The sequence below is a fragment of the Theropithecus gelada genome, chromosome 16, assembly GCF_003255815.1.
Source record: "Theropithecus gelada isolate Dixy chromosome 16, Tgel_1.0, whole genome shotgun sequence".
In the NCBI taxonomy this organism is placed as follows: domain Eukaryota; kingdom Metazoa; phylum Chordata; class Mammalia; order Primates; family Cercopithecidae; genus Theropithecus; species Theropithecus gelada.
The window spans coordinates 66,749,751-66,776,341 of record NC_037684.1 but is presented as its reverse complement, the minus strand read 5'-3'; the positions used below and the strand labels follow the sequence as shown (position 1 = coordinate 66,776,341).

Sequence of the window (26,591 nt, the reverse complement as noted above, 5' to 3'; positions counted from 1 at the left end):
TGTGGCTAGGAATCTTGTCTTCATATCCATCACTCACTGCTTCCAATCATAGCGTCAGATCTAAAATTCATTCCAGACTCCTTAAAGGCTCTAAGAACCAACAAATTAATTAATCCTAAACTCCTCACGTCAGACTCATTCTGTTGGACCAGTTTTATAGGCAGAGGAGTAAATGGGAATCTGGTTTTGAATTCTGCGATGAATGATGCAACAGTCAAACTGGAGAAACAGCGTTAGAAGCCCTGAATCCCCATCCCCTATCAAATGCCTATAAAGAACCTTAGATCATCCTCTGTCAAATTATTTATAGGTGTCAAGAAATATTTCTAATTATATCCATTCACAGCCACAGTCAGTGAATATTGTGCAAAGAGATTGCCAAAAACGGTTTTGCCAAGTAGGTTCCCAGCTAGGACAGCTGAGGTGGCTGCTGTGTTTGCAGAATGGTCTCTATAAAAGTGAAGCTGAGATGCCTCGGTCCCGTCCTTCCTCAAAATTCTTGAAGGTATGTATATGTGGAAGAACACTTACTTTTACATTCCTGATGATAATGATTTTTCATTTAAGGGATATCTACTGTTTCCCAAATTTTAAGTATTCTTTCCAACATTCTTAAGGATGACATTGTACACAATGTAGTTACCAGTATTTTGTGACTAAATGGGGAAAAAAAGAATCCCGCATTCTTTTTATTTTTTCTTTCAACAGTAGTTGTCTGCTTTGAGCCTGCCACCTTCTTCATCTGATAATACGAGAGGTAAGAATAATTTATTATTACGCTCTAAAGAACAAAGGAATCTCTATATTGCTACATCTTAATGAGCTACCATTTTATTTCCTAGTTTAGTATTGGGAATAGGATATCAGGGCAGCTGTTCCTTAAAAATGACTTCTCATAAAATTTTGACTTTTCAGGACACTTAATCAAACAAAACTTCATGAAACTTCTCTTTCACATGTTGTTAGAACTTCAGAAAGAATGCAGCCATCATATGTAATATTTAATATGAACTACTACTCCAACATAACCCATAAGGATATATCAGAGAGACCGAATGATAAAATCAAGATGTGTTTATCTGGAAGTTGATATTTCTAGGTGCCCATCCAGGCTTTTCACTGATTCTATTTGCCTGGGTCAAGCCAGTTAGCCTTTATGTATCTCGAAATACAGTGTGTTGCAGTGGAATCAACAAATCTGCAGTGAGTTGAACAGGACTCATGTCCCAGCACTGCCACTTATCATCCACCTCTGTGACATGGAATGACCCTTAACCTTTCTAGGCCTTAGTTTCCTCATCAGTAAACAAGGAAGCTGGATTCTATTGACTGCTAAGGTCCTTCCAGCTCTTGCCAACTGTGACTGAAGTCAGTGGTTTTCAAGGACACCTCCACAGAATCAAAACATTTAATGGAACTCTGCTAATGGAGAATCAAAACATGTAATGGAATCCTGCTAATTGTGCATGTGCAGACATGTACTTTTAGTATTATGTTAAGGGTATATATAATCACGAAAACCTATTCTACACTTAAGAATTATTTTAAATGAATTTATATTTAACATGGCAGCTATATTCATTTAGAAAAGAACAGAAAACACTGTTCATGTGGAAATGCTGCTTCCTCAAACTTGAGGCAATGATCACTGTGTGGGTGGATTCAAGGACCCCTTGCAGCAACCTGAGGCTCTGTGGGGGCTTGATCCACAAGTTGGGAAACAATTAATCTATAATAAGACAGGAGATGGGAAGGGTAGCAATCATCTTTCTGTGTTTCCTGAATTCACTGCATTATAGTAATCTCCACGTGGCCGTGTGTTGTTAATTCAAAGTTGCCTGGTGTAAAAACAAACACAGAAACAAAATATAATGTAATATAATAACATTTCTTCTTCAAAGAAAAAAAACCTAACATTAAATGATCCAATATATGTCCCCTGAAAATATGTCTAAGTTTCACAGTGTCATCAGGACGCTTTTACAGGTAAGACTGATTTTGAAAATAGAGTATGTGGAAATTCCATACTTAACATTTTAAGTTGAGGGAAAGTTTAAGGCGGATAACAAAAGATCAAGACTCTGGAAGGCCTGCAGAAGGTGGTGGCTATTGCTGTTGTTGCCATCATTGCTGTCATTGTCGCTGGCAACCAACACACTTCTGCTCCCCCGAGGTCACCCTCTTTTATTCTGGCCGCTCACCCTGTCCTTGCCATCAAGACAGCAGGACTTATTTTATTTTCTCATAATTAATTTGCCAGTGGGGAAAATTTTTAAAGTGCATTTTGGCTTGAAACTTTATACTGGCTATCCATATCAGAAAAAGCATTTAGAAGATTAGTTGGTATTTTTACAAAGAGGAGAAGAAAGAGATTATAAACCTAAGACAGTAAGAATCAGATTTTTAAAATCTATTATATTGAAATCCAACTAAAAACAAAGAGAAATACAGACTAAACATACACAATCACTATAAAATTTTATTAAAAATCAAGAAGTTCTTTTTCTCCAAGAATCTTTTAAAGTTGTTTTTGGTTTAGATAATACTTCTGACTTTCAAACAATTTAAAAACTAATAAAAGAGACTTTAATTTTTACTTAGGGCAAAATTATACATTGGATATTCAGCTTTCATTATAGTTATTTTTTCCCTTTACTTACCTGTCAGTTAACTAGATGTTTATTTGTAATTATTAGATCTGGACTTATGTCCTGAAAGAACCGGTGTACCTGTCCACGTTCGATTTTAGTCAGTCTGACATCCAATTTTAGTAATTGGGTATGAGAGGAATATTTGCCCAAAGATCTGTATTTGAGTTTTTAAGACAGGTTCACTTATATCGTAAAGCCACTGGAGACAGTTATTGTCCATTTCTTCATATCATCACAATGTTAAGAGGGGGAGGTTGGAAATAAGAAAGAAAAGAAAAGCAGCAAGAAAAAGAAAAAATTCTGAACATGCTTGGAGCATCACAAATGTTGCTGATTGAATGTTGATTCCTCCACATTTCTCAACTAAGGTTTACAACATAGAGGAATGAACTTAGGCTTCAAGTATCACAAAAATTAAGCTATCAACATAGTGCTTTCAAATCAATGAGCTCATCTCTCAGCTCCTTGACATAGTACACAGGAGTGGTCCCTAAAGGCAGGGGTGAGGAAACAAGCATGGAAAATTAAGCACATTAATATGAAATCAACAGAACAATTCTCCACCCCAACCCTGAATCATCATTCAGCTCTGTTTCTTCCTCTAGGTACACCTAGTCCAGCACTGCCATCAGTAACCTGCAGCCATGAGTTCCGACTCTGAGATGGCCGTTTTTGGGGAGGCTGCTCCTTTCCTCCGAAAGTCTGAAAAGGAGCGAATTGAAGCTCAGAACAAGCCTTTTGATGCCAAGACATCAGTCTTCGTGGTGGACCCTAAGGAGTCCTACGTGAAAGCAACAGTGCAGAGCAGGGAAGGGGGGAAGGTGACAGCCAAGACCGAAGCTGGAGCTGTGAGTAAAAACATCTGGAGCTGATTAGACTCTGCCTCATTTGGGGTTAATTTAGGTGATACTTATTTTTTGACCTGGCCTTTTCTACTCCTTATTTGATGTGCACTGGCTCCTTCTTTTCTTAACAGACTGTAACGCTGAAAGAAGACCAAGTCTTCTCCATGAACCCTCCCAAATATGACAAGATTGAGGACATGGCTATGATGACTCACCTGCATGAACCTGCCGTGCTGTACAACCTCAAAGAGCGCTACGCAGCCTGGATGATCTACGTGAGTACCCTTTCAACATTATTTGTCACTCACTCCACATACTACACATTAGCCAAAATAAATTAAGGGCTTTAAATAAATTTGGTTATTGCAGTGTTCTTTTATGACCAATCATTTGGTTAATGTTGTAAACTCTGATATGTTTTAAAATGTACATGTGGAAAGCCATTTACTTAACTGAATTAGTTGAAAAACTGAAGTATTTTGTGCAGCAGTAATGATGGAGGGAGGCAACAAATGAATGAAACTTTATGAGAACTAACACAGTACTTAGGTCCCCCTCTGCTTGCCCTTAAAGCAGTATTTCCAAGGTAGATAAATAAGGTGATTGCTGATTGAGCAACCCTGTCCTTTCCCACAGACCTACTCGGGCCTCTTCTGTGTCACCGTCAACCCCTACAAGTGGCTGCCGGTGTACAACCCTGAGGTGGTGACAGCCTACCGAGGCAAAAAGCGCCAGGAGGCCCCGCCCCACATCTTCTCCATCTCTGACAATGCTTATCAGTTCATGCTTACTGGTGAGTGAGAATTACAGTTTCCATAGTCATTGGTAAAAGAGTTGTATACTGATATCAGAAAAAACATGGGGCTAGTATTCTGAGAATAAATGTTCAGCACAAACACGATAATAGGAATAATAAAATTAGGGAAATATATTTAGAATAAAATGCACTAGTTCCAAACAGAGAAGAAATTTTGTTTAGATTTCTATGCTAAGCACTAGTTCCAAAAATAGGGGAAATTTTGCTTAGATTTCTGTGCTAAAATCCAAATTAACTAATGCTAGTTCTACCTCAAAATTAATTAAATTTAGGCATCAACTCTGCATTTGAATTATAGATAATACATAATCTCTCCTAAAAAGTAAGTTTTGAAGTCTCACAGTGACAAGTTATCACAAGCACAGTATAAAACTTTAAATTGGACATTAACAACCTGACATAATTTTGAACTATGAACCAGGTGACAGGATGGGACACAAAATTGTTATTAATCTGATATTGATAGATTATTCTCATGGATAAAATGGTAAAATGATGCATTACATAGTCTATACATTAGAAATGTAATGGGATTATTAATTAGCACATCTTTGATACTTATTTTTAGAAAAACCTTACGAGAAGCAAAGCACAAATTCATATAGTTATTTTTGCAAATGGGGAGTTTTAAAAGACAATTTTGAGTTTATAAGTACTGTGTTGACCTGTGTGTTAAGTGTGTTTTTCTAAATATTATCTTTGGTTTCTCTTTCACAGATCGTGAAAACCAGTCAATCCTGATTACGTATGTAGATTTCACTACTTTCTTTCTGTTTTGATCATTGTAGTGGCTACTACTACCTTAGATTCTGAACTTTTCTTCTGTTTGAACTTGATAGTGGAGAATCTGGTGCAGGGAAGACTGTGAACACGAAGCGTGTCATCCAGTACTTTGCAACAATTGCAGTTACTGGAGAGAAGAAAAAAGAGGAACCTGCCTCTGGCAAAATGCAGGTGGGCATGATATTCATCTAAGGACAGAATAACAGATTTAAAAATCTAACCACTTGCCCATCAACAGTAGATTGTATAAAGAAAATGTAGTATGTGCCGGGCGCGGTGGCTCACGCCTGTAATCCCAGCACTTTGGGAGGCCGAGGCGGGCGGATCACAAGGTCAGGAGATCGAGACCACAGTGAAACCCCGTCTCTACTAAAAATACAAAAAATTAGCCGGGCGCGGTGGCGGGCGCCTGTACTCCCAGCTACTCGGGAGGCTGAGGCAGGAGAATGGCGTGAACCCGGGAGGTGGAGCTTGCAGTGAGCCGAGATCGCGCCACTGCACTCCAGCCTGGGCGACAGCGCGAGACTCCGTCTCAAAAAAAAAAAAAAAAAAAAAAAAAAAAAAAAAAAAAAAAAAAAAAAAGAAAATGTAGTATGTATACACCATGGAATACTATGCAGCCTTAAAAAAGAACAAAATCATATTTTTTGCAGCAACATGAATGCAGTTGGAGGCCATTGTCCTAAGCGAATTAATGCAGGAACAGAACACCAAATACAGCATGTTCTCTCATAAGTGGGAGCTAGACATTGAGCATGCATGGGCATAAAGATGGGAAGAACAGACACTGGATACTACTAGATAGGGAAGGGTAGGAGGGAGGCAAAAGCCAAAAAACTACCTATTGGATACTATCTATCCTCATTACCTGGATGACAGGATCATCCATACCTCAAATCTCAGTGTCATGAAATACACCCATGTAACAAACTTGCACATGTATCCCCTGAATCCAAAATAAAGGTTAATTTTTTTTAATTGACCATGGTGCTTCAAAATCATAGCAGCCAATTGCCAAGTGATGCCAGAATTTGGAAAATAACTCTTGGAAGGGCTTGTGAGAATGAGATGAATAGGGCAACGTATTGGCAAGTATAATAGGAAAAATTCTCACAATCATTTTTTAGGTGCTTTTCTGGGCCTGGGGGATGCAGAAGTCAAGACCAGGTCACTGGAGTGTCCCACTCCCCTTCCCAATTTACCTTCCTTTTAACTCATTTTAGAAAGCCTTTCTCAAAGCTACAGAATACTGTTCAGGGGCAATGGGGAACGGAAAGAGGTCAATGGGAAATTATTTACTGCAACTTTTTTCTTTATCTGTCTTATTCATTTCTCTTAAGGGGACCCTTGAAGATCAAATCATCAGTGCTAACCCCCTACTGGAAGCCTTCGGCAATGCCAAGACCGTGAGGAATGACAACTCTTCTCGCTTTGTAAGTCTCTTGATCTTCATTTTCACGTGAGGATCATTTCACTGGCTCTTCTGTGCATGCGGTGTCAACATTTTTTCCATCGGTTTGGTCCACAGCTAAAAAAAATAGCTTCTGACTTTTAATGTGTACAACAATCCCTCCTTTTCCTTTTTAAGGGTAAATTCATCAGGATCCATTTTGGTGCCACAGGCAAACTTGCTTCTGCAGATATTGAAACATGTAAGTTAATAAATATTAGTGATTGAGAATCTTTTTCTTTGTGGGTACATGTTGGAAAATCCTGTACTTATTTCTGTTGTGTGAAATTTTCAAACACTAAATTTTTCACTGTGGTATCTGCTTTCAAATGAGCTTAATCTGACTTTCCAGATCTGCTAGAGAAGTCCCGAGTTACTTTCCAGCTAAAGGCTGAAAGAAGCTACCACATATTTTATCAAATCATGTCCAATAAGAAACCAGAGCTCATTGGTAAGAAACATCTTTGATTTATTTCTACCAAAGAAGAATAACAGCCCTTCTAAGAAGCCCCTCTGAAATGTTTCTGATGACCAAGTAATGCTGTCTATATATTGTTCTTTTCCATGTGTTCAGAAATGCTTCTGATCACCACCAACCCATATGACTTTGCGTTTGTCAGCCAAGGGGAAATTACTGTGCCCAGCATTGATGACCAGGAAGAGCTGATGGCCACAGATGTAAGTAATAGGTACAAAGTAGTAACCAGTAAATTCATTTTCCAGTGTACAACACTCTCCTCTATTAGGGTGGAAAGCAGTGGCAGAAAGACTATAAACAGGTAATACAACCCTTTGGACTTTCTTACTCTTGGAAACAAATTATAGGATATTTCAAAATCCTCCCCTTACATGTGTTAAAAAGCCTGTAATAAATGTTGGGTCTTTAGTATTCCTTAGCTAGTAGGCTCCTTTTATTCTATCTTATTAGTCATTTTTGGTTGATATTTATGGTCCAATATTGATGTTTCTCTGCTATTTTATGCCAGACCCCACACCCAAGATCCTGGGAAGGAACTGCAATATTATTACAACTAAACATGGAACTCCCACTGTTCTTCTGCAGTCACATGTAAACATAAGCCTCATTTTGAATAAACCTCTGTGGGTTAATAATATATCCCTCTCTACTCTCCAAGCAACATTAGAAGAAGTGGGTTGTCTACTTCAGAAACATTCACTTTGGGGACTCCATAAGCCTTTATATTTATTTTTGAAACTATACACTCTTTCCCCACTACCACCTCTTTTTTAAGGAATATTACTTTTTGGCTTACTTTCTTTATATGTAAACTTTATATATATTTCATGTTTTCTTTTGATTTCTGAATAATCTTCTTTATTTTTAACTTTAATATCAATGGGACTATCCCAAAACTCCCAAGTTAGGGTTGACAGCGCTTTTGCAAAAATGCTTTTTCTATTAAAATATTATTCTCGAGAAGTCAATAATTCGTGTGGCTTCATCTTATAAATATCAGCTTGTACTCTCTATAACTTACTATTATCTTTGTCTGTCCAAAAGTGATAGGGAGTTAAGAAACACACCCTAGTCTGCGAGGTTAAAAAAATGTAGCAGTCTTGCTCTAAGATTTCCGTAATAATGTCTAGTTTCTGTAAATAGGTAGGGTTAGTGAGCCAGAAGAGGAAGGCAATAATCTGGGGAAAGAGTCTTGGTAAGAATGGTAAATAAACGCATTTTCCTCTGCCTGCTCTGAATCCTGCCCCCATTTAAAAGCCTTTTCAAAGCCTATGTGGGCAACTAAAAAGGTAATCAAAATTCTATAGAGAAAAAAGACACAGAAATATTACACTAAACGGCAAAGTTCCTTCTTTTCACAAATGTCTCTTCTCTGCATGAGAAATAAATGACTAGGTAAAGTTTGCTACCCCAGGCATCTCATGGTCAGCTGAGCTGTGGCTTGCTATCAGAGACGCATGTGGAGAAAGACTCACAGCCATTGCTGTTCTCCTCATACCGTCTTTCCAACTTTATCGCTCACACTCATTAGAGTGGGAAGGTAGACTGGGATTATGTATTAGGATAGGACAAATAGGAGAAGAAGGAGCAACAGAGAGACTTGCGAGACTGGAGAAAAGAAACAAAAATAGCCAAGAGACCAGGAGGAGCATGTGCCTGAGAAGCAAAGGGGGGCTGGGGTGGAGAAAAGGGGCAAAGTACTGGTCTTGGCATCCAAAGTCATGGCTCTGAGTCCTGGTTGAGTGAGTGTGGACAAGTCACATCATATTCTGTGACCAAATGGACCCCTGACTCAAATGGAAAGACGGATGCATACCTCTTGGTGTTGCCATGTGGATCAAAAGGTGAAGCACATGAGTACCTTTTGAAGATGGCAAAGTGCTAGTCAAACATAAGGCAAGGCAAGATGAGAAAAAAGTGGGAGACAGCCCCGGTGTTCTGAGGGAGTGTTCCATGGTGCTAACTGGGGATGAGTAAATTCAACTCTTTTGACAGAGTGCTGTGGACATCCTGGGTTTCACTGCTGATGAAAAGGTGGCCATTTACAAGCTCACTGGAGCCGTGATGCATTACGGGAACATGAAATTCAAGCAAAAGCAAAGGGAAGAGCAGGCAGAGCCAGACGGCACAGAAGGTACCACCTCCCGTTGCTATCTTCCACTTGACAGAACTGACACAGTGAGCTTTTCGGAGGCAGAGACCGTGTTTTTACTTTCTCTGACCTAGTTCGTGAAGGGCAAAAGTATTATGAGAAGGAAATTACACACTGCCTGACGTTTTACATTATTGAGCAGATTTGTGATTTCTGCTCATTCCATTCTTCATTGGCTTTTCGTAAGCTCATATTTGCTATTTGACTAATACATTTTTTATTTCAGTGAATAATCTGTGTGCCCACATGCACTGAAAGAAACAGAGATCTGAATATTTCTGTCGCTACTCCTCTAGGTTAGGGTTTCTCAAATTATTTTTATCTGTGGTCTACTTTTGCAACGTTAAATATCACAGAGAGTATCGATTCCCCAACCTCCAATTTATCATCACAAGAAATGACTAAAATTAGTGAAAGTGGTGGCAATGCTTGTGAGGCAATATGAACAAATGAATAGGTTTCAGTGACATTTGCACATATTACCTTTTGAGTAAAACCTTTTTTCTTTGTCATCATCATTTACATTTTAAATTGTGTAAGCCATGGTCAGTTTCACCATTCTCACCTTGTTCACACAGTTGCTGACAAAGCTGCTTATCTGACAAGTCTGAACTCTGCTGACCTGCTCAAATCCCTCTGCTATCCCAGAGTCAAGGTCGGCAATGAGTTCGTCACCAAAGGCCAGACTGTGCAGCAGGTAAACATGACTTAAACTCTCTAATTTATTTGAACTGCAAGTGACTCAGGAGTTCATCACTATGTTCAATTTAAAAAACTAAACTATCACTCCTATTGAAGGTGTACAATGCAGTGGGTGCTCTGGCCAAAGCCATCTACGAGAAGATGTTCCTGTGGATGGTCACCCGCATCAACCAGCAGCTGGACACCAAGCAGCCCAGGCAGTACTTCATCGGGGTCTTGGACATTGCTGGCTTTGAGATCTTTGATGTGAGTTGTGAACTGACAGAAGATTAGTAAGTGCAAATCCTCAGTCATTTTCTCAATCTTGTTAGAGCATACAAAATCACTTTTACAAAATGTACCTTACAAAATGTTCAAATGTACTTCCTACTGAAAAGAGTCTTTGAAAAGATATGAAAAGTAAATAGGTATAAATAGGAAAAGAGAAAATTCTATTCTTTTCAGTCTAGAAGTCTCAAAAGTTGATCCCTGAGAGGTTAAAATAGTCAAAATCTATCCTGGATCCAAGCAGATGAGCATAAAAACACCTTTTTAAAATTACTCTAAGGGAATATTTTAGAATCCTCATTTAACAGTATTTTGCCTAGTATGCATGATCTCATGCAGTTACTTGGAAAACAAGTATTCAAAGAATCAATTCTACTTTGTTTAGAATTATGTACTAGGAAAACAATCTGAAGGTTTATAATTTAATAAACCAAAATACCTTAAATTCACAAGAAAATACTAATAGAAACTCTGTAGATAGAATACTTAAGTTATGAGTAATTGCCTATATTTATCTTGTCCTGTAGTTCAACAGCCTGGAGCAGCTGTGCATCAACTTCACCAATGAGAAACTGCAACAGTTTTTCAACCACCACATGTTCGTGCTGGAGCAGGAGGAGTACAAGAAGGAAGGTATCGAGTGGGAGTTCATTGACTTCGGGATGGACCTGGCTGCCTGCATCGAGCTCATCGAGAAGGTTCATATGACTTTTCTAGCTTTCAAAACATGAAAACCAAATTGCTTGCCTCTCTATGCTTAATCACACTCCCTGTTCTCAAAGAACAAGCAGTGCTGTTTCCTGACACACTCGTATATTCTGATTGGATATGAGGTATGTCCCAAGCGATCTGTTATTAATAAGTAGAGCAGTTTGTAGAAAAATGATCCTCACTCACACACACATGGATTTGCATTTATCCCTCTAAAAACTTAATTCTCTCTTTTATTCCTACATGATTTCATGCATATGGGAGAAAGGGATGAAATTACAGCTATTCCTCTGGGTTGTGTAATTAACCCTGGAGCACCCATGACAGTGTATTGTGCAGGTATCATCATCCCTCATGTGTAACAAGGCAGGCTCTGTCAACATGTCTTAAAGATCGGAAGGTTAGTCTTTCAACTCTTGCAGTCATGAAGTCTTTCCCCATTCATGATAACTACTGAGTAAACACCAAACCTCTGTATCACTTACCTAGAAAATGGGCCCTGAATTCTCCATTATTAAGGGGGTGGAGCAATAGTTACATCAGATCTAGATATGTTAACACTCATCAAGCAATCGTTAAACACTTCCAAAAGTATCTTGGGAGCTTGTCATGTACTTGTTGATATCAATAAAGTGTATGTGTGAACCCTACCCTAAGCAGTGGGAAGGGAAGAGTAAATGCAATTGCCACCCAGGAAAACTTAAAGTATTCAGGTTAAAATTCACAAAAATATGAAAGATAAGAGCTTAACAGAAGACTAGGTCTGTGTAATTTGGGGAAAAGATATGTTAATTTGGTGATATAATATCTCTACTATTCATGAAAACTTTATGGTCCTCAGAAAAGGCATTTATTTTATTTTCTAGTATTTCAGTTTCTGTATCACCGAAATACTCTTAGGGATACAATTTGTGAATTTGTTAAATCATCAATGTTGAATTTTCTTTCACTCTTTCCTATCAAATACATTAAGAAAAAAGCCAAACTCTTAGAAAGCAAAACCAAATTACTATCATTTAACTCCACAGTGGTGGAGAACATAGGCTAAAGTACAGAATTTTAATGAAACAACATAAGATGCACTTTTCCCCTAGGAGTGGATCATTTTTAGTCCTTACACATAATCTCTCTTCCCTTCATACTTCTGTCACCTCTAGATTCGAGGTAAAGGAAGTTATATTGTCAGTAGGAAAGAAAGTAGTCAGATATATACATTTATGGAATAAAGAATTCAATTTTGAAGTGGTGTTTTCAGAATCTGGTTTTATACACTGAACATAAAGTGTGCCAAATGGTTCAGATGTATTTTTTTTTTAACTGAGTCTTTCTAGCAAGCATATTTCCCATATGTTCTGAGTACATAATGATTACTTTACATGTCATGCCTGTTTAATTTATCATTCAAAGTCTTCTTTTGAAACACTGTATTTTCAGTTTTCCATCAACCACATGGAGCATAACGTTCTGAGGGGCTCATGATATATCATCCCTTTTTTCCTGTTCTTAGCCTATGGGCATCTTCTCCATCCTGGAAGAGGAGTGCATGTTCCCCAAGGCAACAGACACCTCCTTCAAGAACAAGCTGTATGACCAGCATCTTGGAAAATCCAATAACTTCCAGAAGCCCAAGCCTGCCAAAGGCAAGCCTGAGGCTCACTTCTCGCTGGTGCACTACGCCGGCACCGTGGACTACAACATTGTCGGCTGGCTTGACAAGAACAAGGACCCCCTGAACGAGACTGTGGTGGGGCTGTACCAGAAGTCTGCAATGAAGACTCTGGCTCTCCTCTTCTCTGGGGCACAAACTGCCGAATCAGGTCATGTTTAATAGCATTAATATGTTACAAGAGTACAAAATAGATACACACTGTTCAACAGAGACATATGTGGTTACAGCAAAACCTAACACGAAAACACTGGCCAATAGGCGCCTAATGAAAGAAAGTGTATTTAATAACTGCGGTACAGTTTTACAGTCATAGACTTTCAGAGCTAAGTGACACTGGATCATTTAGCCCACAGCCTGATTTCATTGATGTGAAAACATGAATCTCAGAGAGGTTAAGTGATTTGCTCAGGATCATAAAACTAATGTGTATCATTTTAATAGTATTGGTTCTTTCAAGGTTCTCCAGCTAGGCTGGAGATAAGGAAATCCTTTGTCAGGGCCCTAGTGCTTGCGGAACTGAAGTTCTGTTCTCTTAAGTGCCCTAACACCAGATGTGCAAGTAACACCATAGAAACACAGGCAAATGGGAGCCAGGATTTCCCTGCAGGCGAGCAGAGGCTCACCTACCTGGGACCAAGTGTGCAACTCTGCCTGTTCTCTGAGTGATACCTGCACACACGAGGCATTACTACTCTGTCTCCTTGGCCCTTCCTTCAGAGAACAGACATTGCTGACTTGGAGTAGGAGAGTCCCATCCCCTACCCACATCTACCCTTTACACTCGCAATTCTTTTGTCGTTGGTTTTTTCCTGAATGCCTATCACGTGAGACAAATCTATGATTCTCTTAATCTACAATTGAGGGAGGAGAGATATGGAAAGAATAGGAATGATGCGAGTGAATGAGAGCAAATTTAAATTCTAAAGGGGATTTTGGCAGTCCTGATGTCTATGGATAGTACTTGAAAGGCTGTGGCAAATAACTTTAATTTTTCCACTTTGTTTTTTAGAGGGTGGTGGTGGAAAGAAAGGTGGCAAGAAGAAGGGTTCTTCTTTCCAGACAGTGTCAGCTCTTTTCAGGGTATAGTATATTCTTGAATTACAGATAAATACTTTCATTAAAAAACTAAAGTATCAAAACAGAAAATTTTTTTAAAGATATCTGTGGTGAAAGTGAATAAAGTAGTACAGTATATTTTTTAGTATACTACTAAAGGTTTTGTAAACTTTTTAAATGCCTTAGGGAAGAAATTAACAACAAAAAAACCAAACTATGTATCTCTTCACATCAATCTTTATGATACGTGAACCATTGCTCCTGAGTCCTACATCCAAGAGATCTGGTATTGCACAAATTTCACATGAAATCAAACCTTCTTTTAAAAATAACCACTGTATTCAATTACATCTCCTTCATGTGACAAAAATCTCAATACAAAGTTCCTCTGACTGGTGGTGCTTGAGAATAACAAACTGAAATGAACTGATTTTGTGTAATCCGTAATTTCCTACCTATGCTCCATATATGTGATTCCTCTCTGTTATGATAATTTGTTTTTCCTTGAGACAGCTCATTAAAATGTGAAATGAAAGACAAACATTGATAGGGACTGTCATGTAGATGCAACTAGAAATGAGTATAAAACTTTTCATGTGGTTCCACAGGAGAATTTGAATAAGCTGATGACCAATTTGAGGAGCACTCACCCCCACTTTGTGCGGTGCATCATCCCCAATGAAACTAAAACTCCTGGTAAGACATTTCTGATATCCAGACAAGCTCCAGCGTGTGTGCAATAGACCAGGAAGTATGGCATGTGGATTCATTCTTTTAGGTGCCATGGAGCATGAGCTTGTCCTGCACCAGCTGAGGTGTAACGGGGTGCTGGAAGGCATCCGCATCTGTAGGAAAGGATTCCCAAGCAGAATCCTTTATGCAGACTTCAAACAGAGGTTTGTGTCTCATTATTTTTCCCTTTCAATGTCTTAGTCTACATCAAAATCACTGTATAATTCAAACATTTTAAAACTTTTCTTTGAAAAGTGACATGCAATTATTTTAAAATTGATCATAAAAGAAAGAATCCTAAGTTTATATTATCGTAAGTTTGTCATAATATCTTCCCAAGTTTTACATAAAGCACTGTCTGACTTTTTAAATGGCATTTTGTTCACAAAAAAATCTATCATCTTTTCAGTGAAAGCTACCAAATGTTCTACTGTTTTTTTTTTTCAGTGAAGAAAAACCACATTTTTATATTCTTTTTATTCTGACAGATACAAGGTTCTAAATGCGAGTGCTATCCCAGAGGGTCAGTTCATTGACAGCAAGAAGGCTTCTGAGAAACTTCTAGGGTCTATTGACATTGACCACACCCAGTACAAATTCGGTCACACCAAGGTATCACCAGTCCAAATTTCTATCTGTCATAATTCTATCACTTTTAGACTTTCTCCTAAGTGGAAATAACATATTTAACTTGTTCTTTCATAAGGTTTTCTTTAAAGCTGGCCTGTTGGGAACTCTAGAGGAAATGCGAGATGAAAAGCTAGCTCAACTCATCACGCGCACTCAAGCCATTTGCAGAGGGTTCCTGATGAGAGTGGAGTTCAGAAAGATGATGGAGAGGAGGTGAGAGCCCACACACAAGTCTTCCTTCTCCACACTTTCATAAATGAATCCACTGCAGTCATTACTTTTGTTGAATGATGATCACTTTCCACGTTATTCTCCATTTGCATCTTTTTTTCTTTTCCTACAGAGAGTCCATCTTCTGCATTCAGTACAACATCCGTGCTTTCATGAATGTGAAGCACTGGCCCTGGATGAAGCTGTACTTCAAGATCAAGCCCCTCCTCAAGAGTGCAGAGACAGAGAAGGAGATGGCCAACATGAAGGAAGAATTTGAGAAGACCAAAGAAGAGCTGACTAAGTCAGAGGCAAAAAGGAAAGAACTAGAAGAAAAGATGGTGACGCTAATGCAAGAGAAAAATGACTTACAACTCCAAGTTCAAGCTGTAAGTATTATACATTGCACAGTTCAGCCACATCTTATTGTTTTTAATGTTTTAAAATGAATGGTTTCTACTGAAACATTTGTTCTGATTGTTTGCTGTTCAAAAACACCAAGACTCGGGCATAAAGAAGCAATAGATGCAAAGTCACATATTATGCTGCACATGTTCATATGTGCATTCATGCACGGTTTGCTCATCAATGAGCAAGATCATAAAAATATCAATAGACATTTTCCTTTCTTTATGGAACCTTCTCTCAGATCAGATTATTCTTTCTTTAGTATATTTTTGTGCATAAAAGAGAAGTTACGTTGTTTTTACCAGGGCAGAGAAATGGCTAAATTAATCCCCTCTTAAATGTGAGAAAACTGAGTCCTACAATGAATGAGTGACTTTTCCAAAGTTGCAAAGGTTAGTATAGAGGCAGATTTTTGCCAAAGGGCTAGTTTCCCTGATTTGGACTTCCACACACGAATATCTGAAGGAAATTTGTTATTATACTTGATCAGTAGATGACAATATTAACATTTTGTCCGCTTCATTTTAAAAGTTAGGAACTTGTATACATGTTGACCAAACTGGCAGTCACTGAAGTTTCCACCTTTTAATAAATTATTGTGTGCTTGTAGATATAGCTCAGACAAATGAAAATGCTTAATTTCTCCCTGTAGGAAGCAGATGCCTTGTCTGATGCAGAGGAAAGATGTGATCAGTTGATTAAAACCAAAATCCAACTTGAGGCCAAAATCAAAGAGGTGACTGAAAGAGCTGAGGATGAGGAAGAGATCAATGCTGAGCTGACAGCCAAGAAGAGGAAACTGGAGGATGAATGTTCAGAACTCAAGAAAGACATTGATGACCTTGAGCTGACACTGGCCAAGGTTGAGAAGGAGAAACATGCCACAGAGAACAAGGTACAAATCATGATCCATTTTAGAATATTTATAAGTACCTTGATACTGAAGTATTTTAATTAAAAATTTAATCTGAAGATGATTGAATATGAAAAATACCACTGTCATAACTATGTCATCTCTTTAGTCTTCACCACCTCAATCTACTTACTTGACCTTTACCTCCTATTTTTTCAGCCATTATCGGCCTGGGTTACCTTCTGGTTCTCATTTTCCATCTCAGGCTGACATTATCCTAAGATACTACAGTATCATGTTTTTCATCAAGATAATAGGTTGTCATTGACATTCCTTCCGGTCATCTGTTCAAATCCAAAGGTGAAAAACCTCACAGAAGAGATGGCAGGTCTGGATGAAAACATTGCAAAGCTGACCAAGGAGAAGAAGGCTCTCCAGGAGGCCCATCAGCAGACCCTGGATGACCTGCAGGTGGAGGAGGACAAAGTAAACACTCTGACCAAAGCTAAAACCAAGCTAGAACAGCAAGTGGATGATGTAAGTGTGAAAAAGAAAATGTTTCCCCTTGCGACAAAATAAACAGTTGTGACATGAAACCAGCACTGATGCTCAGAAGCCTTTAATGCTTGGTCTGTGAATAAAGTTCTTGTGCTATTTGTTGTATCTTTAAACTTTTTTCTTATGTATCTTTGAAGGCTACTAGCATAGGGTTCAGTGCTTAAGAGCTGAAATCAGTAAAATGCATTATAAATTTAGCTTGAAGGATCTCTGGAACAAGAAAAGAAACTTCGCATGGACTTAGAAAGAGCCAAGAGAAAACTGGAGGGTGACCTAAAATTGGCCCAAGAATCCACAATGGATATAGAAAATGACAAACAGCAACTTGATGAGAAACTCAAAAAGTAAGTATGGTATAATTCAGCTATAACCTGCTTGTTGTATGTCAATGCAAATGAAACATACTCTAAAAAGATCTCCGAAACATTACATCATGACATATGGAAAAAAATAATGACATCTTTGACCTTTCTATTTAATTAAACTAATACATTATTAATCTGTAAAACATTGTACTACTCACTCCTTCAACACCAGTAGTATAAAAAAAAAACTTAGATTATACATAGAAAAGAAGATTGGTAAGAGAACTGATTATAAGCTAATGTATTGCTCTTCTAATAGGAAAGAGTTTGAAATGAGCAATCTGCAAGGCAAGATTGAAGATGAACAAGCCCTTGCAATGCAGCTACAAAAGAAGATCAAAGAGTTACAGGTAAGTTATAACCTCCACCTTTTCTGAGCATTACAGGAAACAGAATTGACATAAATTCACATTAATGTGGACATATCACAACCAGGCCCGCATCGAGGAGCTGGAGGAAGAAATTGAAGCAGAGCGGGCCTCCCGGGCCAAAGCAGAGAAGCAGCGCTCTGACCTCTCCCGAGAACTGGAGGAGATCAGCGAGAGGCTGGAAGAAGCCGGTGGGGCCACTTCCGCCCAGATTGAGATGAACAAGAAGCGGGAGGCTGAGTTCCAGAAAATGCGCAGGGACCTGGAAGAGTCCACCCTGCAGCATGAAGCCACGGCAGCTGCTCTACGGAAGAAGCACGCAGACAGTGTGGCTGAGCTTGGGGAGCAGATTGACAACCTGCAGCGCGTCAAGCAGAAGCTGGAGAAGGAAAAGAGTGAGCTGAAGATGGAGATCGATGACCTTGCTAGTAACATGGAGACCGTCTCCAAAGCCAAGGTCTTCATTAACTTGTGCCCTTTTCATCTTTATTTGCAATAATTCAAAATGACCAAGTTTATATATGACTATTTTTAGCCAAATTACATAAACATTAGATGTCATCTAAAGCTTAAACTTACTCCTGGTACACATTATCGTATTGAATCACTTAAGTTCTCTTAACTTCTTTGTAGAAACACTTTAACCTTTGATACTATTACCATAAAAAAATATATAATTTAAAAAAGGTTTATCTAAAAACCATATTCTACATGATGCAGAATTTAAATGATGTTCACACTTTCAAAGAGAATATAATTTTGACAATCATGTGTTCATTATTTAGCCAAATTAAATGCCTTTACTACTGTATAGCCACCATGCAAGATTGATAGAAAAGTAAATAAAAATCAACCTCTTTCCACAGGTAGTTACAGATCTCTAAATCCCAGCCTCTGGAATAAAAATGTATTGTCTCCCTGTTTTCTACTTCTCACCCCAGGGAAACTTTGAGAAAATGTGCCGCACCCTAGAGGACCAGCTTAGTGAAATAAAAACAAAGGAAGAGGAGCAACAACGCTTAATAAATGAGTTGTCAGCCCAGAAGGCACGTTTACACACAGAATCAGGTCAGTAAATAAATAACATCAGCCTTCAGAGAGGTGAGGAATGAAAGGCAAGCCTTTACCTATCAAATACAAGTACTTTCTCAAGCTCTGTACGTTCATTTATCACGTCTTACGTATTCCTCCATCTTTTTGTTATGAGACAGTAAAATGCAATGATTCTAAGCTACAATTGAGGGAAAAAATTAAGCTCCCTGGGCTCAGGAGATTTTTGTTGCCTCAGCATTACTCAAAAAGTCTCGAATTCTAAAATATCAAAGAAAACTCACACATTTTTTAAAAAGCAAGAAATAACCTTCTCAACAGCACTGAAAATCTTGAGGATTTTTTTCATCATATGAAATAAGAGGGTTACAATGTTATTCCATTCTTTAAATTATTATTTACCTAGACAACAGAACTAAATCATTGATGTTTTGTCTTCCACAGGTGAGTTTTCGCGACAGCTAGATGAAAAAGATGCTATGGTTTCTCAGCTATCCCGAGGCAAACAAGCATTTACACAACAGATTGAAGAATTAAAGAGGCAGCTAGAAGAGGAGACTAAGGTGAGAATTCTCCAGCTGATACTTTCAATCACTTGAATTGTGCAACATAACACACTATTGAACTTTGCACAGAGAATTTCAATGATCAGAAGATAAACTTATATCACATACTTTTTGGTTGGTCTAGGCCAAGAGCGCTCTGGCCCATGCCCTGCAGTCAGCCCGCCATGACTGTGACCTGCTGCGGGAACAGTATGAGGAGGAGCAGGAAGCCAAGGCTGAGCTGCAGAGGGGAATGTCCAAGGCCAACAGTGAGGTTGCCCAGTGGAGGACCAAATACGAGACGGACGCCATCCAGCGCACAGAGGAGCTGGAAGAGGCCAAGTATGGGCTTTTAGTGCGGGGCAACGGGCTGGGGAGCAGGAAGAAATAAAAGTGAAGGCAGTGAAGGAAAAATAGAAGAAAGAGAATATTCCAGGCATGGGGAGGAGAGATGAAAGACTTCAGCATATTTTATTATACGGTGGTGGATTCCACCATATTCTTCTTCTTAAAGTCCAGTGTATATCCACTGGAGAATGGAATGAGACCAGATCCTTCTACCCATTCTGGTCCAGAGCATCTTAAATTTCTTTCCACAAAGATGGATTATTAATTATCAGAATATTCTTTATGAATTAAATAGAATTAGTATCTTTCAATAGAAGGAAAAATTGAGACATTGAGACTATCTGGTAAATTATTATGAGTATTACAATTAACAATAATCAGTTTTTCCTTACCTGGAGTATTGAATGCTTAGATTAAGGTTGTCATATGCTGTCATTATTTCAATTAACAACCTATATCGATGAATGTATTCACTAATTACACATACTGTTTGTGGACTACAAGTCATGAGATTTACACATTTACACATAGAAGGAAAAAAAAGCATTATATTCCTAGTGAAGGAAGCCTTTCTAAATGTAATTTATCTCAGTAGTTGTTAGAATTAAACAGAATGAAAGAGTTTAGCAAGCATTTCCAGAGGGAGTTCTAGATAAGAGTGTGGGCTGGGAAAGGTCATGAATTGCGTAGGTTAGTGAAAAGAGTAGTAGATAAGATTTTGGAGGAAATTTGGGAAATGCAATAATGCAGTAATATTTATTATCGGAGGCCACCAAACCCAGAAAGTTACTGATTCATTGTATGACCTTGAACATATCACTCTGGGCTGCTGTTTCCTCATTTGCAAAATAAAGAGACCCATACTAGAAAATGCTTAAAGATACTATTCAATGCTAACCATTCCTTGGTGATATGCCTCCTGTTCATGATTGCCATTTCTTCCTCAAAGTAAATAAAACTCAGCCCTTTTCCACAAGTAGTTACAGATCTCTAAATCCCAGGCTTCAAAAGAGAAATGTATTGTCTCTTCCTGTTTTCTACTTCTCACCCCAGGCAAACTTCAAGAAAATGTGCCACACCTTGGAGGACCAGCTTAGTGAAATAAAAACAAAGAAAGAGGAGCAAATTTTCACATTGTCCACTCAGCTCTAGTGCTAACTTATATTCTCTCTCTCTCTTTCTTTCTCTCTCTCTCTCTCTCTCTCTCTCTCTCTCTCTCTCTCTCACACACACACACACACACACACACGTGCTTTGTAAACATGTTTGGCAGTACCTGAGATGGATAACAATAAGAACTCAACAGGAAATCAGAATTCTAAGAGAGTGAAAATATTTAGAAAAATTCAACAACTAGTAGACAACTCTTGGGGAAATATGTTTTCCTAGTCAGCAGCTTTATAAAGGCCACTGTGGTGACTCTGAATCTGCTCTTGGTCACTCATACTGACCCAATTTTCAGGAAGAAGCTGGCCCAGCGTCTGCAGGATGCTGAAGAACATGTAGAAGCTGTGAATTCCAAATGTGCTTCTCTTGAAAAGACAAAGCAGAGGCTACAGAACGAAGTAGAGGACCTCATGATTGATGTGGAACGATCTAATGCTGCCTGCATAGCTCTCGATAAGAAGCAAAGAAACTTTGACAAGGTGGTCCACAGTACCAGCTCCCCGGGGGGAAACTGACATCATTCTTGGTTTCAAGGGCTTATTTTCTATATACTTCCAGGTTCTGGCAGAATGGAAACAGAAGTATGAGGAAACTCAGGCTGAACTTGAGGCCTCCCAGAAGGAGTCCCGTTCTCTCAGCACTGAGCTATTCAAGGTGAAGAATGCCTATGAGGAATCCCTGGATCATCTTGAAACTCTAAAGCGAGAGAATAAGAATTTACAACGTGAGTCATTGCAATCGTTCCATTTCAAAAATGGTAGGGAGATATCTTTTCAATTTTTCTTTCTACTGAACTGAAATTTGGTACTTTATTATTATAGAGGAGATTTCTGACCTGACAGAGCACATTGCAGAGGGTGGAAAGCATATCCACGAACTGGAGAAAGTAAAGAGACAACTTGATCATGAGAAGAGTGAACTACAGGCTTCCCTAGAGGAAGCAGAGGTATATTTTTCATTTGCTTAGCTCTGCATTACAAATAAATTGAAAATTAATAGCAACTGAGATCTCTATCATGTTGCAAATCTTTAGGGGATAACACATGTAATTCAGTGAAAAATACTGAATTGTACCTTGAGAATGCAGAGCTAATAGGATACATTAAGACGTATGATAGTTTGTGGGTTTTGTAATGCCTTCTTGGAGAAATTTCATAATGTGAAAGAAATAAAAAGCTCTTTTGGTAACCTAAATAAATGTTGCTTTTATTAAGGCATCTCTTGAGCATGAAGAAGGCAAAATTCTTCGCATTCAACTTGAGCTAAATCAGGTGAAATCTGAGATTGACCGAAGAATTGCTGAAAAAGATGAAGAACTTGATCAGCTAAAGAGGAACCATCTCAGAGTTGTGGAGTCAATGCAGAGTACACTGGATGCTGAGATCAGGAGCAGAAATGATGCTCTGAGGATCAAGAAGAAGATGGAGGGAGATCTTAATGAAATGGAAATCCAGCTGAACCATGCCAACCGCCAGGCTGCTGAGGCACTAAGGAATCTTAGAAACACACAAGCAATACTGAAGGTATGCTGGGGAAAATACACATAGTGTTGTACAGTCTCAGTGCCATTGTGTAACTCAAATTTTAAAGTTTTACGAGGACTATGTGTCATAAATCACCTAAGCATCATAGTAATCAGTTCAAAATTATACGCACAAAACTGAAAAAGAGCTTAATTCTGGAAGGCCCAGGATAGATTTTGCTTTGTTATCTGCAGAAAGCACTGCGGTGAGGGGTAGGGAGATAGAGGAAGTGATGAAAGAGTTTGGTTACATGCCACTGCTTAAATCACTTCATTAATCTGGACTTCAATTGCTTAATATGTAAAATAACACCATTGGACTAACTGAAGTCTAAGGATACTTTCCTGATCCAAAATTTCATAGAGCTAGCCATGGTATTTTTTAATGATTCAGGGTCTAAAATAATAAAACATCATGCTCTTTTGAGTAGAACTGCAACCCTCAGCTACAAAGAATTTATTATTAAAGGTACTTGCAGATTGTTCCTATCTAATCGTACTCTAAGTCATTAAGATCAAAGAGTGTACATGACCATAAGTTTGCACTTGCTTTAAGTGGAGCATAAGTAAGAGGCTTTTTTCTCTTTTTTCTTTCTGGGTAGGACACTCAGCTACATTTGGATGATGCTATCAGAGGCCAAGATGACCTTAAGGAACAACTGGCAATGGTTGAGCGCAGAGCTAACCTGATGCAGGCTGAAGTTGAAGAGCTCAGGGCATCCCTGGAACAGACTGAGAGGAGCAGGAAAATGGCAGAACAAGAGCTTCTGGATGCCAGTGAGCGTGTGCAACTTCTGCACACTCAGGTGAGGTTCAAGACTATGGTTTAGCAAATGTACTCCCTGAAGCTAAAGACAATTTGAGAAGGTAAGCTTGTTTATAAAGCAAAAAATAATCTTGGCAGGTGCCCCTTCCTGGAGCTCTAGAAAATGTAGAGGGTGCTGTAAGGATTTACTGGGACCTAGCTGGTTCACGAGTATATTTATGGGCTGGCATAAATCATGTTGATTTGAAATAATCTGGAATTCTAGAAACTTTTATTAAAAAAGCACAGAAGACCACCTACAAATAAACATACACACAATATTTGTAGCTGTCTTGTCTTATGCAACTCTTAAGCTACAAAAAGATAGGCAAATCAAATAGAGGAGAAAAACAAAAAGCCACCAAATGATATTTATGTATCACATATGCACAGAATGCTAACCTCATGGGATACAAAGAGAAGCTCTTCAGTTCAGATTCGTGGAGGCCATTATTAATACTAGTTAGGATTTGTTGTATATAGTGAATGTGTTCAATAAATGGTGGTATATCCTCACAATGGCTAATATGTAACCACTCTAGTATGCATTTATTGCCATGGGAAGATGTTTACAGTAGAGTAAGCTAAAAAAGCAACTTAAAAATAATATAGGATGTGTGATCTTTTTTCCCATATAAACATACAGGAAACATCCAGAAAGATAAATAAAAGTTTATCCTTTATCTCTGGTGAGAGCACAATGATTATTTTTTGTCTCTTGTCTGCTAATTTGTATATTCTACTATCTTTTACAATAAATATTACTGTATACTTCAGAAAGTTGCACTATATAGACATAACTATTATAGAAGTGTTAAAATCACATGCTTTATATAACTTTAAAATCAAATTAATATGCAACCTTTTTCTTATTAACAGCATCTGAAGTTGACTATTCCAAATACTGTCAACTTGCCAAAAACAAAAGGGATTCTTGGTTCATTTTTATCCCAACAAGACTACTATTTATGCATTTGTAATATGGAGCCAACCAACATGAGTTAACAGCTAAGAATTATGGATTCATTTTAAATGAGCTGTGGTGTGCTGCTGCATGGCACAGCACTTTGAGTTTTGTGGGTTGTGTTTCATGCTTACAGATGGCAATTGGTAATAGTTGAATATGTTTGATATCAGAAATTAGATTTTACCTAGAATAATTTAGAAGTGTGATTAATAATAGAGATATATATAGAAAGGAGAAAAGGCATAAACTTAGAACTATCTTCTAACTTGGTTTTTATTCTAAACATTTCTTATGATCAATAATTTATGCCTGTGTACACTAGGTAAAATGACAATGTGAATTGCTATAATTTAATGTGCTTCTCTTCTCTTTCATTAATTTGAAACAGAACACCAGCCTGATCAACACCAAGAAGAAGCTGGAAACAGACATTTCCCAAATCCAGGGAGAGATGGAGGATATCATCCAGGAAGCCCGCAATGCAGAGGAGAAGGCCAAGAAGGCCATCACTGATGTAAGCAAGATGAGCATTTGTCTTACTGACACATGCCTGCTGCCTGCTATCACCAGAATTCATTATTTTCATGATTTATTTGCTAACTAGGCCGCCATGATGGCTGAGGAGCTGAAGAAGGAGCAGGACACCAGCGCCCACCTGGAGCGGATGAAGAAGAACCTGGAGCAGACGGTGAAGGACCTGCAGCACCGTCTAGACGAGGCTGAGCAGCTGGCCCTGAAGGGCGGGAAGAAGCAGATCCAGAAACTGGAGGCCAGGGTGGGTCTCCACAACTTCACTCAATTCCTAGCCTACTCATGTGGCCAGTTATAGCCAAACTGGTGACTGTCTTTGTTCCCTTCCAGGTGAGAGAGCTTGAAAGTGAGGTGGAAAGTGAACAGAAGCGCAATGTTGAGGCTGTCAAGGGTCTTCGCAAACACGAGAGAAGAGTGAAGGAACTCACTTACCAGGTGACCACTGTTTTCATATCTTCCAGGCCTACAGCTTTGAAGAAAATAATGAGCTGTTTTAAAATAATGGCGCTATCTATTTGCCCCCTCTTTCAGACTGAGGAGGACCGCAAGCATGTTCTTAGGCTGCAGGACTTGGTGGACAAACTGCAAATCAAAGTCAAAGCTTACAAGAGACAAGCTGAAGAGGCTGTGAGTATCTCCACAGTGGAAATGAAAGGTTCAGATGCAGAGCCAGGTTTTGTGGGGCCGAAAATTTATAGAATTTAGGGGGCTTTCTTTAAATTGGGAATGCATAATTAGGTATAAAAATGAATATTTAGAATGAGAAAAATGAACCATAGATTACTGGAGCCTTAGCGATTTGAGCTTATTTCTTCCGAGACCTCTTTAAGCAGTTTTCCAGACAGGTTAACATAGAAATGTTTCGTGGTTGCAATCCACTTCCCTCCCTATCTAGAACATTCTACAGCCCCCAACCCACATGGATTTGTGCAAATGAGGGTATGAATTCTAAGCCTCATTTAACTTCATGATAAATCCATCTTGGAACTTTTGTTTTTCAATTTGGCTGCAGTTATCTTTTTCATTCTGTTAATTCTGAAACCTTCCTTAGGGTTCTTGGCACCAAATGCCACTACCGCACCTATTTTTTAAAGTTTGTTTTTTAGAAACAAGATTGAATTCAGATCCCTGCTACTTTGTTCTTCTGGTTATCATTGCAGCCTCTTCAGTTTTCCAGAAAGAGAGTCAAGTGAGAAAGAGACTTGAGGAGGGTCATAAGCACATTCATTTACATAGGCGAGTTTGTGGGATGCGTTGCTCTCAAATAACTATGTTACTAAAGAATAAGGCTTTTTTCTTTTTCTTTTTCTTTTTCTTTTTTTTTTCTTGAGACAGAGTTTCGCTCTTGTTGCCCAGGCTGGAGTGCAATGGTGCAATCTCAGCTCACTGCAATCTCTGCCTCCTGGATCCAAGAGATTCTCCTTCCTCAGCCTCCTGAGTAGCTGGAATTACAGGCATGCACCACTACACCGGGCTAATTTTAGTAAAGACAGGGTTTCACCATGTTGGCCAGGTTGGTCTCAAACTCCTGACCTGAGGTGATCCACTGGCCTCGGTCTCCCAGAGTGCTGGGATTACGAGTGTGAGCCACCACGCCTGGACAACAGACCCTTTTTCTTTCTCATTCATGAGGCAAATACTGAAGTAACAAAAGCAATAACAATCAGAAAATGTCCAATTTTCTTGTTATCTCAAATGTATCTCTGTTCTCAGGAGGAACAATCCAATGTCAACCTTGCCAAGTTCCGCAAGCTCCAGCACGAGCTGGAGGAGGCCGAGGAACGGGCTGACATTGCTGAGTCCCAAGTCAACAAGCTGAGAATGAAGAGTCGGGAGGTTCACACAAAAGTCATAAGTGAAGAGTAATTCATTCTAATGGAAGAAAATGTGGCCAAAGAAATGCACAAAATGTGAAGTTCTTTGTCACTGTCCTGTATATCAAGGAAATAAA

The 26,591-nt window shown here is 38.7% G+C and overlaps 1 protein-coding gene across 4 annotated transcripts; it reads left to right on the top strand.

Moving 5' to 3' along the window:
- The first annotated feature begins 483 nt into the window (after positions 1-483).
- On the top strand, positions 484-26,591 carry LOC112609509 (myosin-4). Of its 4 annotated transcripts, XM_025362353.1 has the most exons (40): positions 484-505; positions 709-757; positions 3,257-3,499; positions 3,628-3,771; positions 4,133-4,289; positions 5,031-5,058; positions 5,153-5,267; positions 6,437-6,529; positions 6,685-6,748; positions 6,899-6,997; positions 7,121-7,224; positions 9,020-9,158; positions 9,755-9,873; positions 9,975-10,124; positions 10,673-10,843; positions 12,364-12,673; positions 13,535-13,605; positions 14,190-14,277; positions 14,360-14,477; positions 14,802-14,925; positions 15,020-15,156; positions 15,287-15,542; positions 16,214-16,456; positions 16,775-16,951; positions 17,171-17,316; positions 17,597-17,687; positions 17,773-18,162; positions 18,647-18,773; positions 19,200-19,318; positions 19,446-19,642; positions 21,111-21,294; positions 21,374-21,539; positions 21,637-21,761; positions 22,030-22,338; positions 22,940-23,143; positions 24,498-24,623; positions 24,714-24,884; positions 24,971-25,075; positions 25,172-25,267; positions 26,354-26,591. In XM_025362353.1, exons 3-40 carry the CDS (start codon positions 3,296-3,298, stop codon positions 26,504-26,506), a joined length of 5,820 nt encoding a protein of 1,939 aa, XP_025218138.1. In that variant the 5' UTR covers positions 484-505; positions 709-757; positions 3,257-3,295; the 3' UTR covers positions 26,507-26,591. The 4 variants fall into 4 exon arrangements, with proteins under 4 accessions (XP_025218138.1, XP_025218140.1, XP_025218142.1 ...); XM_025362355.1 differs by lacking the exons at positions 484-505; positions 709-757 and having other exon boundaries at positions 3,296-3,499; positions 5,153-5,260; positions 6,433-6,529; positions 26,354-26,506; XM_025362357.1 differs by lacking the exons at positions 484-505; positions 709-757 and having other exon boundaries at positions 3,296-3,499; positions 12,364-12,678; positions 13,552-13,605; positions 26,354-26,506.

Bases quoted from the DNA above. Each gene is read 5' to 3' on its own strand.
- LOC112609509 (XM_025362354.1), top strand. From the start codon at position 3,296: ATGAGTTCCGACTCTGAGATGGCCGTTTTTGGGGAGGCTGCTCCTTTC. The intron at 5,268-6,436 runs GTGGGCATGATA...ATTTCTCTTAAG, and splicing joins CTGCCTCTGGCAAAATGCAG to GGGACCCTTGAAGATCAAAT. The intron at 22,339-22,939 runs GTATGCTGGGGA...CTTTCTGGGTAG, and splicing joins ACACACAAGCAATACTGAAG to GACACTCAGCTACATTTGGA.